The 13,788-nt window shown below is 59.4% G+C and overlaps 1 protein-coding gene across 1 annotated transcript; it reads left to right on the top strand.

Annotated features, from left to right (window-relative positions):
- The first annotated feature begins 6,382 nt into the window (after window positions 1–6,382).
- PLK5 (polo like kinase 5 (inactive)) lies at window positions 6,383–13,433 on the top strand. Its single transcript, XM_089905770.1, has 15 exons — window positions 6,383–6,499; window positions 7,155–7,268; window positions 7,422–7,538; window positions 8,222–8,351; window positions 8,465–8,552; window positions 8,644–8,739; window positions 9,360–9,558; window positions 9,689–9,815; window positions 9,995–10,071; window positions 10,205–10,289; window positions 10,539–10,634; window positions 11,111–11,300; window positions 12,271–12,400; window positions 12,483–12,593; window positions 13,248–13,433. The coding sequence occupies exons 1-15, from the start codon at window positions 6,383–6,385 to the stop codon at window positions 13,431–13,433; spliced, it is 1,863 nt and encodes a 620-aa protein (XP_089761896.1).
- Window positions 13,434–13,788: the final 355 nt, after the last annotated feature.

Below are 13,788 nucleotides of genomic sequence, written 5' to 3'. Positions count from 1 at the left end.
GTGGGGGAGAGGGTGTTCCTGGCAGATGGAACAGCACGTGCAAAGGCCAGGGGGCCAAAGGAGCAGGGTGAGGACCAGCCCAGTGAGGAGGCTTGTGTAGCTGGAGAGCAGTGAACATGAGGCCAGAGGGGGCAGGGGCCTCACATATTGTGGGGACTGGGAGCATGGGAAGGTTATTCAGAAACGGCAAGAAGTGTTAGGTGAGAAGGAAAAGTTATGCATGATCTGATGCCGTTTATATAAAAGGAAAAGTACCTATGTTAGCATAAACTCAGACAGGAAGTGGACAGGAATAAACCCTCACGGTCGAGCATGGTGATCTAGGCGGGGGTGGGGGGGGGAGGGGGTTGGGGTGAGTTTGAGTTACTGCCTTTTAGGTTTTAATTTATTGTAGTCTTTTCATTCTCTTTTTTAAAGAGAATTTTTATTTTGGAATAATTTTAGATTTACACAAAGTTGCAAAGATATTACAGCAAGTTTCTATCCTTTGTCATCAGTAGTATAATGTCACCCCCCCCCACACACACACACAGGATGTCCATGTCCTGGTCCTGGGACCTGTGACGTGTCACTTCACGGGGCAGAGGGGACTTTGCAGGTGGAATTAAGGCCCCTGGGATGGGGAGGTCCCTGGATTCCCCAGGGGCCCCAGCATCGTCACAGGGTACTTATAAGAGGGAGGCGGGAGGGTCAGAGGCAGAGAGAGACGGGAGATGCTGCACTGCTGTCTGTAAAGATGCAGGAGGGGCTGAGAGCCAGGGATGCGGAGCCTCTAGAAGCTGGAAAAGGCGGGAACCTATGCTCCGTTGGAGCCTCAGGAAGGACCGGCCCTGCCCACGCCTGGATTTTAGGACTTCTGACCTCCAGAACGTGAGGTGATAAATGTATGTTTTCTTAAGCCACCAAGTTTGTGTTAATTTGTTCCAACAGCCATAGGAAATGACTATTTGTCACATCTAAGGAACTCACGTTGGTATATTATGATTACTAATTGATAATATTAGTAATTACCATCAGTATTGACCAAACTCCAAACGTTATTTGGATTCCACGAGTTGCTGTTTTCTTTTCCTTTTTCCCCAACTAATTTCCTTTTTCTGCTCCAGGATCTCATCCAGGAGCCCACATGACATTGAGCTGCTTCTCTCATAATTGGTCAAAAGACCTAAGCAGATGAAATACAGATTATTCCTGTGGAAATCTGGCTGGTTCTGATGGCACCCAGTACTTTGCATGCAGCGGAGTCAATCTATGTCCCCAAACAGAGGTTGAGAAGGCATCCAGCTGAGGACACTGGGGGAAGAGTGTCCACCCGGAGGGACAGCACCCACTCAGGACCCTGAGGATGCCCACCCAGCAGGCAGAGTCTGAGGCAGCTGGGGGAGGGTTTGGACTTTCCCAAGGCCCCCCAGTGAGTGGGTCAGCACCTACACGGGACATAGCACGGAAGTGCACAGCCTGTCTCTGCCATGGAGCCCCCAGTCCTGTAGGAAAGAAGTCAGCGAACTAGCAGGGAAATGGCATGATTGCAGGTTGTGAGGGTACCGCAGAGGGACTCATAGGGTGTGGGGGGCCCTTGCCTGGGTCCCAGAAGATGAGAAGGAGCTCCTGGACGAAGACTGGTGGGGGGGGGAGTCCTTTGGGCCGCGAGAATGGCATGTGCAAAGGCCCTGAGGTTGGGATGAGCTTGGTATGGGATCTTAGACCAACAGAGAGGCCAGGGCGGCTGGGCCAGGGTGAGCGAGTGGGTGTGTGGGAAGGCCATGGGGGCCCACTATCAGGCTTTGGATGTGATCTGATTTGGTTCTGGAAGGCTTCTTGCTGTCAGGAAGAGGCTGGACTGTGTCTGAGCCCCACAGCATCCCCTGAGTCCAGTTCTCAGGCAGCCGCTGGTTCTGTGAGCCTGTGAGGGCCCAAATACATCGTGGCCCCCGACCTGGCCATAGCTGTCCTTAAAGCTCCTGACCCAGGGCCCTGGCTGGTCCTGAGCATTGTGCCAGGGAGACCCCACGTGGTGTCTTCAGTCCCATCTCCTCCTCTGGATCATCCTTGGGCTCCCCTGCCAGGCATCTTGAAGGCAACGTCCCCAAAACTGCACTCTGGACCTCCCCTCCCTGACCCTGTCTGCCGCCCCACACCCTGACTGTGGACATGTGTCCTAGTGTCACGGGCCAAAGGGGAGAAGTTGGAGTGGTTGAGCCCAGGCTCTGCTCCGCTCTGGGGGGGCATCAAGCCCCTCAGAGCTCCCCACCCACATACCTTCCTGTCCCACATTTCACTCCATCGCTCTCCGAGCTGCAGTTGGACCATGTATGGGAGCCATTCCAAGCTGGGTGTACAAGACAATTAATGTCCAAGGTGGAGGCCCCGGCCAACGGGGGGTGGATGCCAGGGGTCCATGCACCCCTCGTCCTCCCCTCCCATCCTCCCCGGCCCCTCAGTCCTGCTCTTCAGATCAACTCACGGCACTAAACCCTTGCTTCAGGGTCTGCTTTTGGCAAAGGCCGGACTAAGACAGGCGAGGAGAGACAAGCCCCCTGCGTCAGTCTTCTGCTGGCCTGGACCACATCAGCGAGAGGGAGTGGACAAAGGGGATGCGGGGGGCTCTGAACTGAGTCCTGGGCACCGGGAGGAGGAGCCTCAAAGGAGAACCTAAAAGATGTAACAAGAAAGGTGGGAGGGGCTTCCCTGGTGGCGCAGTGGTTGAGAGTCCACCTGCCAATGCAGGGAACGCGGGTTTGTGCCCCGGTCCGGGAGGATCCCACATGCCGCGGAGCGGCTGGGCCTGTGAGCCATGGCCGCTGAGTCTGCACGTCCGGAGCCTGTGCTCTGCAGCGGGAGGGGCCACAACAGTGAGAGGCCCGCGTACCGCAAAAATAAAAAAAATAAAAAAAAAAGAAAGGTGGGAGAATAGCCTACAAAGAGGTGTCCCAGAGGACATGAGGGGACAGAGCTTCTACAAGGAGCCAGTGACAGTGTGTGCTGAGAGGCAGGAGAGGCAAGGGCAAGGTTTGTTCCCGGAGGATGGAAGCTCAGGGAATGTGGCACCCAGGTCCCCACAGCCCCAGCTGGGCCAGTCTTGAGGCAGTGGGCACTGCAGTCATGAGGTGGCCTCCCGCCCGCTCTGCTCACGGGGCCCGTCCCTGGGGACCTGAGAGGTCTGGCAGAGGGCTCCCGAGTACAGACAGGCAGAGGGGAGTCCACTGCGTTTCAAAGTCCAGGAGGCAGGAGGCTAGAGAGGGACCCAGGAGCCGGGCTGAGTCATGCCTGCCTGCCTGCCTGCTCCCTCCCCAGTTCTGGAAGGAGGGGCCTGCACCACCGCGGACCCTGTGCCCAGCCCACCTGCCAGCCTCCTGAGGGAGGCCTCCCAGGGTCCCGCCTGGGCGCTGTCTCAGCAGCCACCCCCTCCACCTGCGGCAGGTATTTTGAGCAAGGCTCCCCAGCACTTCTCCTGGGAAATCTGCTGAGTCTGGGGAGTTATCTCAGGTCAGGGAAAGAACAGACTGGAGACAAATCAAGCCTCTGGCCTGGAGCACGGGGGCTCAGGGGACTGCGCGGCCAGGCTGGGGCTCCAGCCCACGACCACCCCGGCCTCCTGAGCCCTGGGCAAGGGTCGGCAGGGAGGGTCAGGCAGCCCCACTGAGTTCCCCCCTCAACGCCTGCCCCTTTGCAAAACTGCGATCCTGTGCTTGCTACACACACTAGGCTTCAGTTTGCTCATCTGTAAAATGGGGGTATTAGCTCCCTAGGCCTGTGGTTTTTAGGGGGGTGGGGAAGCTAAAACGGTTTTCACTTTCTGATCGTGGCAAAATATACAATCACACAAAATTCACCATCTTCACCATTTGTAAGTGCACAGCTCGGTGGCATTAAGTACATTCACACTGTCGTGAAGCCATCACCACCATCATCTCCAGAACTTTCTCATCTTCCCAAACTGAAACTCTGTCCCCATGAAACCCTGACTCCCCACCCCTCCCCCAGCCCCTGGCCCCCACCATCTACTTCCTGCCTCTCTGGATGTCACTCCTCTAGGACCTTCTGTGAGTGGAATGACACACAGTGTGTCCTTCTGTGTCTGGCTTATTTCACTGGGCATGATGTCCTCAAGGTCCATCCACATTGTATCAAGTGTCAGAACCTCCTTCCTTTTTAAGGCTGAATAATATTCCACTGTATGGGTGGAGCACGTTTTGTTTATCCCTCATCAGTCAATGGACACCCGGACTATTTCCACCTTTTGGCTGTTGTGAATAAAGCTGCTATGAACATCTAAGGTTTTCCTTTTATTATAAAGTTTTCCATTCTAGAGTGCTGGGGGAGGGCATCCCCGCTCGAGGGGGCGCAGGCTGGCAATGGGATGGCTCCCCAGCCCCGTGGAGGAGGTTCAGCCATGAAAACAGTGGGCTGCCGGGAGATGGGGGCAGAGCTGGTGTCTGCAGAGGGTGTCAGCTGACAGCCCTGCTGTGAGGCACTGGGCCAGGAGCTTTGGATTTCTATCCCCCAGGAGGCTTCTGGGGGTCCAGTGGGCTCAGCTGCCTACTGCAGCGTGAGGCCTCTTCCTATGCTCCCGTAGCCCCCGGAGGAGAGGCCTAGGGGGCAGTATCATGGGGGCAGGGGCTCCAGACGCACCAACCTGCACTGCAGGCCAGGTTCGGCCACAGTCTGGTGATTCTGGCTTGCATGTCCCTTCCTGAGCCTCAGTTTCCTCATCTATAACGTGGGGCTAAGGAGAGCACCGACCTCTGGGATAAGCCACTTCATGGAAGGGGTCTGGCTTTCTGACGTTGGCCTCCAGAACCCGCCCAGACCCCCGGCTTTGGTTAATTCTGGGTGATCTCCTCTCCACCGTTTCCTGAGGGCCGGGTGGGTCTGTCTTGGGCACAAGTGCTGAACAAATACCTTAATTCGCAGGCAGCAGAGGCGTGCCACTGAGAAGGACCTGGATTCCTGCCTGCCAATGTGGATTCCAGGGCGACAATGATGTGACAGCTCAGACCCCCGGGCCCCCCAGCTGCCTTCCTTCTGTCACACCGCACCTGGTTCTCATTAGCAGAGGACTCGGGCTCCCCTGGCCGCAGCCAGCTGGCCCCCTGCACTGGCCTGGATGGAATCCTTGCCCTGGAGCTGAGGCCGGCCCCCCGCAAAGGTACCAGAGGATGGCTCCATCCAATGCACTGGGGCCCCCGCAGAGTCCCCCATGCCCTGGGTGCCCCCATTTGACATGCCAGGCAGACATGTGACAACGCAGAAGGTGTTTCCTATCCCTGGTGGCTTGGCTGGGCCGAACTCTGAAATCTGGTCTCTGGAAAATTCCGAGGCCTGATTCCAGCCCCACGGAGCCCTGCTAACCCCTCCCCATTCATTGTGTTATGTAACTTTTAGGGATTAATACCGAGGCATCCAGAGTCAGCTGCCTGGATTCACGTCCGGCACTGTCCCTTCCTGGCTGGGTAAGCGACTTAACCTCCCTGGGCCTCAGTGTGTTCATCTGTAAAATGGGGACAAGGCCAGTTCCTGCATCTCAGAATCGGTGAAAGGGTGACTTGAGACAATACAAGGAAAGAGCTGGGAACTGAGTCTGGGGAACAGCTCAGAGATGCTCCCATGGTTCCCGGGGGGCCCAAGCCTGCCCACTTGTTCTCCATCCCCCTGCCTCTCTTTGGCTGCCCAAGCCAGGAGTCACAACCCCCAGTGTCTGTCCATCAGTACCCAAATCCTGCTCCTTCTCTCCACGGAGTGTCCATCATATATGCCAGCCTCCCAACCCCAGCAGTGCCCCTTTGGGCTTCACGCCCCTCCCCACCTCCCTGAATCCTGCTGTGGTTCCCTAGTGCCAAGATAATCAAGCCTCGTGCATTGTCATATGGGGCCCGGGGACCCACCTGCCAGGAGGACCCACAGTCACACGTATTCAGGACGACTAGACACAGACCTCAAGCGCAGTCTGGGGAGAGCCCTGCCAAGCCCTCCCTCCCACCCACCCTTCCCCTCGAAGCCTCGAGAGAATGAGACAATCCCTCTGACCTCAGTCTCCTGCTCAGAGAAATGGGCGTGTTGACAGTTCACAGCTTGGCGGGAGGCGCAGGATTGGAGGAGCAAGCGAGCTGAGCGCGCGCGGGACTGGCGCTGGGCTGGCGTGCAGGGTGCCAGCGCCGCTCTGGTCCCTGAACTCCCGCCAGCCCCGCGTCCCCGCACGCCCAAGCGCCCCCACGCGCCCGCCCCCTCCCGCGCTGGCCGCCCCGAGCGTCTGGACTCCACCCCTCCCCCCTCGGCCAATAAGACGCGTCCAGGCAGCGCGCGGCCCCCAGAGCAGCGCCGCGCGCGGTGGTCCCGGCCGAGGCTGCGCCAGTGCGCCCGCCCCGCCAGGCTCCCGGGAGGGATGGAGCCCGAACCGCGGCGGCGGCGGCGGCGGCGCAGTTGCCGCCCGCTGGTCTCCGTCTTCCTGCGCGACCCGAGCTCGGGGCGCGTGTACAGGCGCGGGAAGCTGATCGGCAAGGTGGGGACCCCGGCACCCCAAGTCCGCTGACGAGGGGGCCGGGCCGGGCAGGGGTCCCGGCGGGGCGGGGCGCGTTCGCACGATCGCGACCGCAAACGAGCCAGCGTGCGCCCCGGCTTTTGTCTCTGCGTGTGTCGCGTGTCCACGCGAGTTTGGGGCTGGCGTGGGTGGGCGCCCGGGTCTGCGATGTACCCGCTGTTCTGCGTGCATCGTGTGGCGGGAACCGGTGTTGGGCACGTTGTGCTGTGTTGTGGGTTGTGTGTCTAGGGTGTGGGTGTGCGCCCAAGTGTTCTGCGACTTGGAGCCTTGGTGCGGACCCAGACTCTGTTGTGTTGTCCCTGTGCGTATGTGTCTGAATGTGTCATAGGTCTCTGCTTTCTGTGTTCGGGCGTTGTACCGTGTGTCCGGGGACTGTATTAGGGTCCGTGGGCTCTATATATCCAGGTGTGGATGTGTCTGTGTGTCTGAGTGTATGTGTCCCTGTGCCTTCGTGTACTTCTGTGTATTGTGTTGCCTTGGGTATCCAGGTATGAGGATGTGAGCTATGCATCCATGCGTCTCAGGGGTGTGTGTGTGTGCGTGTCTGTGTGTGAAGAGGCCTGGCCATCTGTCCCCCACCTGTGTGCCCTGAGCTCGTGAATCGCCTGCCCCGCAGGGCGCCTTCAGCCGCTGCTACAAGCTGACCGACATGTCCACTAGCTCCGTGTTTGCGCTCAAAGTGGTGCCTCGTGGCGGTGGTGGGGCTGGACGGCTGTGCCCCGGCGACAAGGTACGCTCTGCGCATCAGTGCCCAGGGGCCCTGTGACCAAATCGGGTCCGCAGAGACGTCCCTGCCCTGGGGGTGGTGAGCATGCCCGTGGGGGCATGGGTACCTCGGGGGTGGGCACCTGCCGGGTGTGTACACGTGGGACCCCGCCTGCAGGTGGAGCGCGAGATCGCCCTGCACAGCCGCCTGCGACATCGCAACATCGTGGCCTTCCACGGACACTTTGCTGACCGTGACCACGTGTACATGGTGTTGGAATACTGCAGCCGCCAGGTGCCCAGGGGGCGGGGCCTAGAGGGAGCCATGCCCCCCCCAGTCCGCTGTGCTCATCTGTGGCCCCCTCCCATGTCTGTCTCTCCTTACCTGTTTCTACCTGTGACCACACTAGGCCCACCTGTGCTCACCCTTAATGCTCTAGTGCCCACCTGCCCACCCAGAGGCTCTCTCGACTCACCTCGGCACACCTATGCCCACCTGTGCCCCTCCTGCACTCAGCCAGGCCCCACCTGCCCACACCTGGCCTCACCTGGGCAGTCCTGCCCCCATTCCCCAGGTCCGGGGCCCTTGGGGCCACTCACATGGTGCAGCCCAGAGCCCAGATGTCCGACAGGCAGGAATGCCTGTTCCTGAACCCACTTGGACTTAGTTGCACCTTCATAGACCCCTTGAACTGCCTGAGCCCAATTAAATACACCTGAGCTCTCCTTTGCCCAGAATGTACCCACCTTGGGTTCATCTCTTGCCGAAAAGCTCACTGTGGCCCCCTCGGCCCATCTGAACTCGTACGTTCCTCCTGGGGCTCAGAGCTCACCTCTGCCTGTCCCACAATCAGCCACATCCACCTGAGAGGTGAATTTACCTTTGCCTTCTTGGGTCCCTGGAACTCACTGTACCGCCTAACCTGGGCTCACCTGTGTCTCCTCGGCGCCGGTGCTGCACCTGCCGGTCCCCTGCAGTCACTGGCCCACGTGCTGGAGGCGCGGCAGACGCTGACAGAGCCTGAGGTGCGTTACTACCTGCGGGGCCTGGTCAGCGGCCTGCGCTACCTGCACCAGAGGCGCATCGTCCACCGGGACCTGAAGCTCAGTGAGGGCGCGGAAGGGGCCGCAGGGGCGGGGCGGGGGCGGGGCGAGGGCGGGGATTCCACCCTCACGCCGTGCTCCTCCCCCTCCCATCCCCTCCGCCCCCCGCCCCGGCAGGTAACTTCTTCCTGAACAAGAACATGGAGGTGAAGATCGGAGACCTGGGGCTGGCCACCAGGGTGGGCCCAGGAGGCCGCTGCCACAGGTGACTGGGAGGCTCTGAGCGGGCTCTCTGGGTGGGTGAGAGTGGGCCGGCTCTGGCCCCAGCCTTCCTGAGCCCCCGTTATGCCCCCCAGAGTGCTCTGTGGGACCCCAAACTTCCTGGCCCCGGAGGTCGTGTCCAGAAACGGGCACTCCTGCCAGTCGGACATCTGGGCTCTGGGCTGCGTCATGTGAGTGGCCCCCGAAGCCCCGGGCCTGGGGAAGGGGGGCAGGACTGCCCAGCTGGGGCCAGGTGTGGGCAGGTGGGAGCGGGCACCGGCAGGTAAGGACAGGTGTAGGCATGTACAAGGGACGTTGAGTGGGGGCACAGGCAGGTATGAGCAAACACAGGACCAGTGTGTGCAGCTCGGGGGGCAGGTGGGAGCACACACCTGCCATCATCTGAGCGTGCAGGTATGAATAGGGCATATGGTGGGGTGATAGTTTTGAGCGTGCACAGAGGTGTGGACAGGTGTGTGGAGGTGGCAGATACACAGGCAGATGAGGGCATATGTACAGGTATGAGGTGTGAGCATGCATAAACTAAACCTGGAAAGGTATATGCAGGTGTGTCCAGGTATAACCCAGGAGCAGGCAGGTGTACAGACAGATGCTGGTGTCTCCTGAGCAGACAGGAATGGCCAGGTGGGAGCAGATGTAGGGCAGCTATGAGAAAGTGGATGTGACGTGGGTACGGAGTCAGGAAGTGTGGGAAGGTGTGGCCAGGTGTGCACAGGTAGGTGTGAGGCAACCCTGGATGCCCAGGACAGATGCAAGCAGGCACCCAGGTTCCTGCCCCGACCCGGCCCAGGTACATGGTGCTGACTGGCACCCCTCCCTTCGTGGCGGCACCCTTGTCGGAGATGTACCAGAACATCCGAGACGGCCGCTACCCTGAGCCTGCACATCTGTCCCCCAATGCACGCCGCCTCATCGCCCGCCTGCTGGCACCCAACCCGGCCGAGCGGCCCAGCCTGGACCACCTGCTGCAGGATGACTTTTTCACGCAGGTGTGGGGTGTCAGCGGGTCGGGGCTGCCCTTCTCTGGGGCGTCTCAGCAGACCCAGGTGTGGGTCAGGACCCCCAGCTAGCCCAGGTACTCAGGAGTGGAGTGCTAACGCCCAGCTCTCCACTCCGAAGGGCTTCACCCCGGACCGGCTGCCGCCCCACTCCTGCCACAGCCTGCCCATCTTCTCCATCCCCCAGCCTCTGGGCAGGCTCTTCCGGAGGGTGGGCCGGCTGCTGCTGCCCCAGTGCCGGAGGCCTTGTGAGTACCGCCCCGCCCCCTCACCTGCTCCTACCTGTGCCCCGCATCTCACACGCCTGTCCTCCTCCCTACCTGCTCTGAAATGTCACCGCCACGGCAGAGGCGGATGTCGGTGGCAGAGGTCTCGCCCTGCATGGGGTCAGGCTCTGCCCGCCCCCCAATCCTTGTGCCTCCTGCAGGCCCCTTCACTCCTAAGGAGGCTTCAGGTCCAGGAGAAGACGGCCCTGACCCTGACTCCATGGAGTGCGGTAGTGAGGTGAGGGCGCGGGGAGGGGGGCATGGTGGGGAATGTGGAGGGCATCCTCACAGGGAGGCTGGGCAGACGGAGAAGCCAGGGGGTCTTCAAGGGGGGAGGCCAGAGCCCCCAACCCCTGCTGCTCCCTCCCCAGGCCTCCCTGTCAGAGGGAGGGGCTCCGTGCCCTGAAAGCCCTGTCCACCTGCTCAGCCAGGGGACCCTCGGGAGTGACCCGGCGGGTGAGCAGACTCTCCATCGTAGGTGGGAGCTGTGGGCAGGGCTGAGGGTCGAGAAGTGGGGGGCAAAGATCCTGCCTTGCCAGGACCACGTCCCCTCTCCCGGCCTCAATTTTCCCACCTGTAAAATGACAATGATGTCTGGAATCCTTCTGGGGTGAAAATAGGACTTTCCCGGATATGGGAGTTTGGGGCGGGGCTGGTTGGAGGGGCCCTGGCCTGTCTGTCCCCCACAGAGATCTGTCTCCCCAGGGCCCCAGGGGAGCCCGAGGCAGGAGGTAGAGGCAGCCATCAGGAGCCTGCAGCTTTGCCTGGACTCTGGCGCCCCAGGTAGGAGCAGCACAGATAGCTGGCGATTGTATTACAGACTTCCAGCTTCTCCTGTGGCCCAGCTTCCTGGGCCACTGGAGTTTCCCAGGGTTTCCATGATTGCCCTTTTTCTCTTCTGCAATCCAATCTAGGATCCCACATGGCCTTGAGCAATTTTTATTTTTTAATACAAAAAATGTTTAATGAAATAAAGCAAAGCCCTACGGTATTTTGGACCTTACAAGCATTTCAGATTTACTCATTTCCAGAGGCAGCTGTGATCCCAGGGTCCCCCAGTCCTCCCCTCTCAAGGCAAGAGTTGGTTGTTTTTTTTTTTTTGGCCGCATGTGAGATCTTAGTTCCTCATCCACGGATCGAGCCCGTGCCCCCTGCAGCGGAAGCACGGAGTCTTACCCACTCGACCGCCAGGGAAGTCCCAAGAGTTGGTGTTCTATTCCTTGGACTTTACTCTCCATCTCCTGTGCCTCTGCCGTCCTTCCGCCCGCCCCTTCCAGGACCCCTGCTCACTTCATTTCATCCTGTGCCAGCCACGCAGGACCCCCCAGGAGAGCAGCGGCCCATCCTCTGGGCCCCCAAGTGGGTGGATTATTCCAGCAAGTACGGCTTCGGCTACCAATTGTCAGACGGGGGCAGTGGTGTCCTGCTTCGGGATGGCACCCACATGGCCCTGCGTCCCGCAGAGGGGTAAGTTGTGGAGTTCCTATCCCCCTGGGAGGCCAGGCCCTCCTCCCTGCCTTTCTTCATTCACTCCTCACAGATTTATTACACATCTACTGTGCACACCTACAGGCGCTTACTGCCTGGTCGGGGAGAACACTGCTAAACAAATGAATTACTAAGTTGATTTCAGGTGGCAGTTTTCTGAAGGAAACGAAGCAGGTGAGGTGACAGATTGGGGAAGTGGAGACGACTCTCAACAGAGTGGTTGTGGAAGGAGGGGCTTTCTGAAGAAGTGACGCTCAGGCGAGACAGAAATGATGAGAAAGAGTCCGTCAGGAACAGCATCTGAGGCCTAGGGAACAGCATGTGCAAAGCCCCCGAGATGGGACTGAGCATGGTGGGTTTTGAGGAATGGCAGGGAGAGGGGAAGGACATGAAGTCACAGAGCCTCACAGGCCACTGTTGGGGTTGGGGCGGGAAGGAGGGGTCAGACTCACACTTTTTTTAAAAAAATTAATTAAATTAATTAATTTATTTTTGGCTGCGTTGGGTCTTCGTTGCTGCGCGGGCTTTCTCTAGTTGCGGCGAGCAGGGGCTACTCTTTGTTGCGATGCACGGGCTTTTCATGGTGGTGGCTTCTCTTGTTGCGGAGCACAGGCTCTAGGCAGGTGGGCTTCAGTAGCTGTGGCGCACAGGCTCAGTAGTTGTGGCTCGCGGGCTCTAGAGTGCATGCTCAGTAGTTGTGGCGGCCCGTCAGGATCTCAGCGTGGACAGGCTGAGTCTGTGGCTCCAAGGGTCTGGAGTTCAGGGGAGGGGCCGGGGCTGGATGAACAGAGGGGGCTGGATGAACAGAGAGGGCTGGTCCGTGCAGAGCTGGTTTCACATCATGGTCCAAGAGACACGGCTGCGTGAGAAGGTGTCCTTGGGTGTGAGGTGTCCAGGATGGAGGTCCTGACAGCTGGCACCGCCCTATGCAACCCCCCACCCCCATCAGCCAAGTCATCTATATGCCCGACCGGGGAAGGCTGGAGACGTTCGCCCTGAGGGATGTGCCCACCCTGCTGGGTGCCAAGCTGGCTGTCCTTCGGCTCTTTGCCCGATACATGCAGCGGCGGCTGCGAGAGGTGAGGGCTGGGTGCGGCTGGGGGGTGTGCCAGGCGGTGGGAGCCCTCGGCCCTGAGGCCCCGTGGCTGGGTCTGTCCACAGGAGGGGGGCCTGTCCACAGCCGCCTGGCCGGCAGCCCCCAGCCTCTGCCTGCTACGCTTCCTGGTGTCCGAGCGGGCCGCACTCCTGCTGTTCAGTAATGGGACGGTGCAGGTGAGTGAGGGTCCCCCCCGCAAACAGGGCTGTTACATTGCACGCTTCTGGGGGGAGCCCCAGGAAAATCGGAAATAAAATGTGTCTGAATGACAGCAAAATGTCCCTCAGGGTCATCGTCCTGTGTGGTTACCTGTAGCAGCTGTCGAAATGTCATTTTGTTGCAGAATCATTTTTAGGTTTTCCTGCGCAGTCCTGGCAATCCCTGGGACATCATAGCCACTCCTAAAACAGATTTCAAACGCACTAGTATACAATACTTATTATTTTTAAAAATTAGTATGATTTTATTTTATAGTAAAAATCCCCTCTCTGTTCAGACCAGAGTACCCTGGCCTGGGCCAGGTCTTAGAGGATTGTCTTCAAATGGCCCTGCCCAGCAGCTGTGGAAGCTGGTACCCATGAGGAGCTGCTGTTCCCCAGGGCACAGGCTTAAGAGTAGGAGGTCTCACTGGGCGGCTCTGGGCGGAGGAGTCTCATCTGAGCCTCAGTTTCCCTGTCTGTGTGGTAGAGCCCTGGGCTCCTGACCCTGAGTTCCTATGGGTGGGGCAGCCACTGAGACTCAGATCAGGGGGACCTCAGTCTCCTATCCACTTGTCCTCCGAGGGCCAGGGCCCCTTCTCCCCTCGAACCCAGCTCCTCCCACCTTGGTAGGTCAGCTGCTGCGGAGACCAGGCTCAACTCGTGCTGAGTGGTGGGTGTGAAGAGCTGCGGCTCACGGTCTGGGAGCAGGGCCAGCCTGGCACCTCCTACCCGCTGGGCGTCCTGCGGAGCCACGGCTGTGCTCTGGCTGCCCGCCAGCACCTTCAGCATGCGATCCACATGCTTCAGAGCATCTAGCTTCCCTGAGGGTCAAGGTGGACCTCTGCATGTTGATGCCCAGGACCCAAGCTCCATTTCTGTCCCTTTTGCTCCCCCAGAGGGGACGTCCTTGGGGACAGCTGGGGGAGCATGCAGGGGGTATAGGAGGTGGGAGTCCTTGCCTCGTGGCATGACTGTTTAACCCAGACTTGTGTTTGGAATTGTTCTTTTTTCATTAAAGTAAACTTGACTCTGCAGCCTGCCGTCAGCCTCTCTTTGGGGGAATTTGAGGAGCTTTGCCAAGGGGGCACCGTGATCTGAGCCCACTGCTCCTTGTGGCAGAGACAGGCCAGATTTTCACCAACACAGAAATTCTTACTAGAGTGGGGTTCTG

This window comes from Delphinapterus leucas, unplaced genomic scaffold (assembly GCF_059928025.1).
Source record: "Delphinapterus leucas isolate spDelLeu-1000000601 "Yukka" unplaced genomic scaffold, BTC_Dleu_Yukka2 spDelLeu_asBTCV2_sq25, whole genome shotgun sequence".
Lineage (NCBI taxonomy): Eukaryota > Metazoa > Chordata > Mammalia > Artiodactyla > Monodontidae > Delphinapterus > Delphinapterus leucas.
This window is presented reverse-complemented; position numbering and strand designations above follow the sequence as displayed.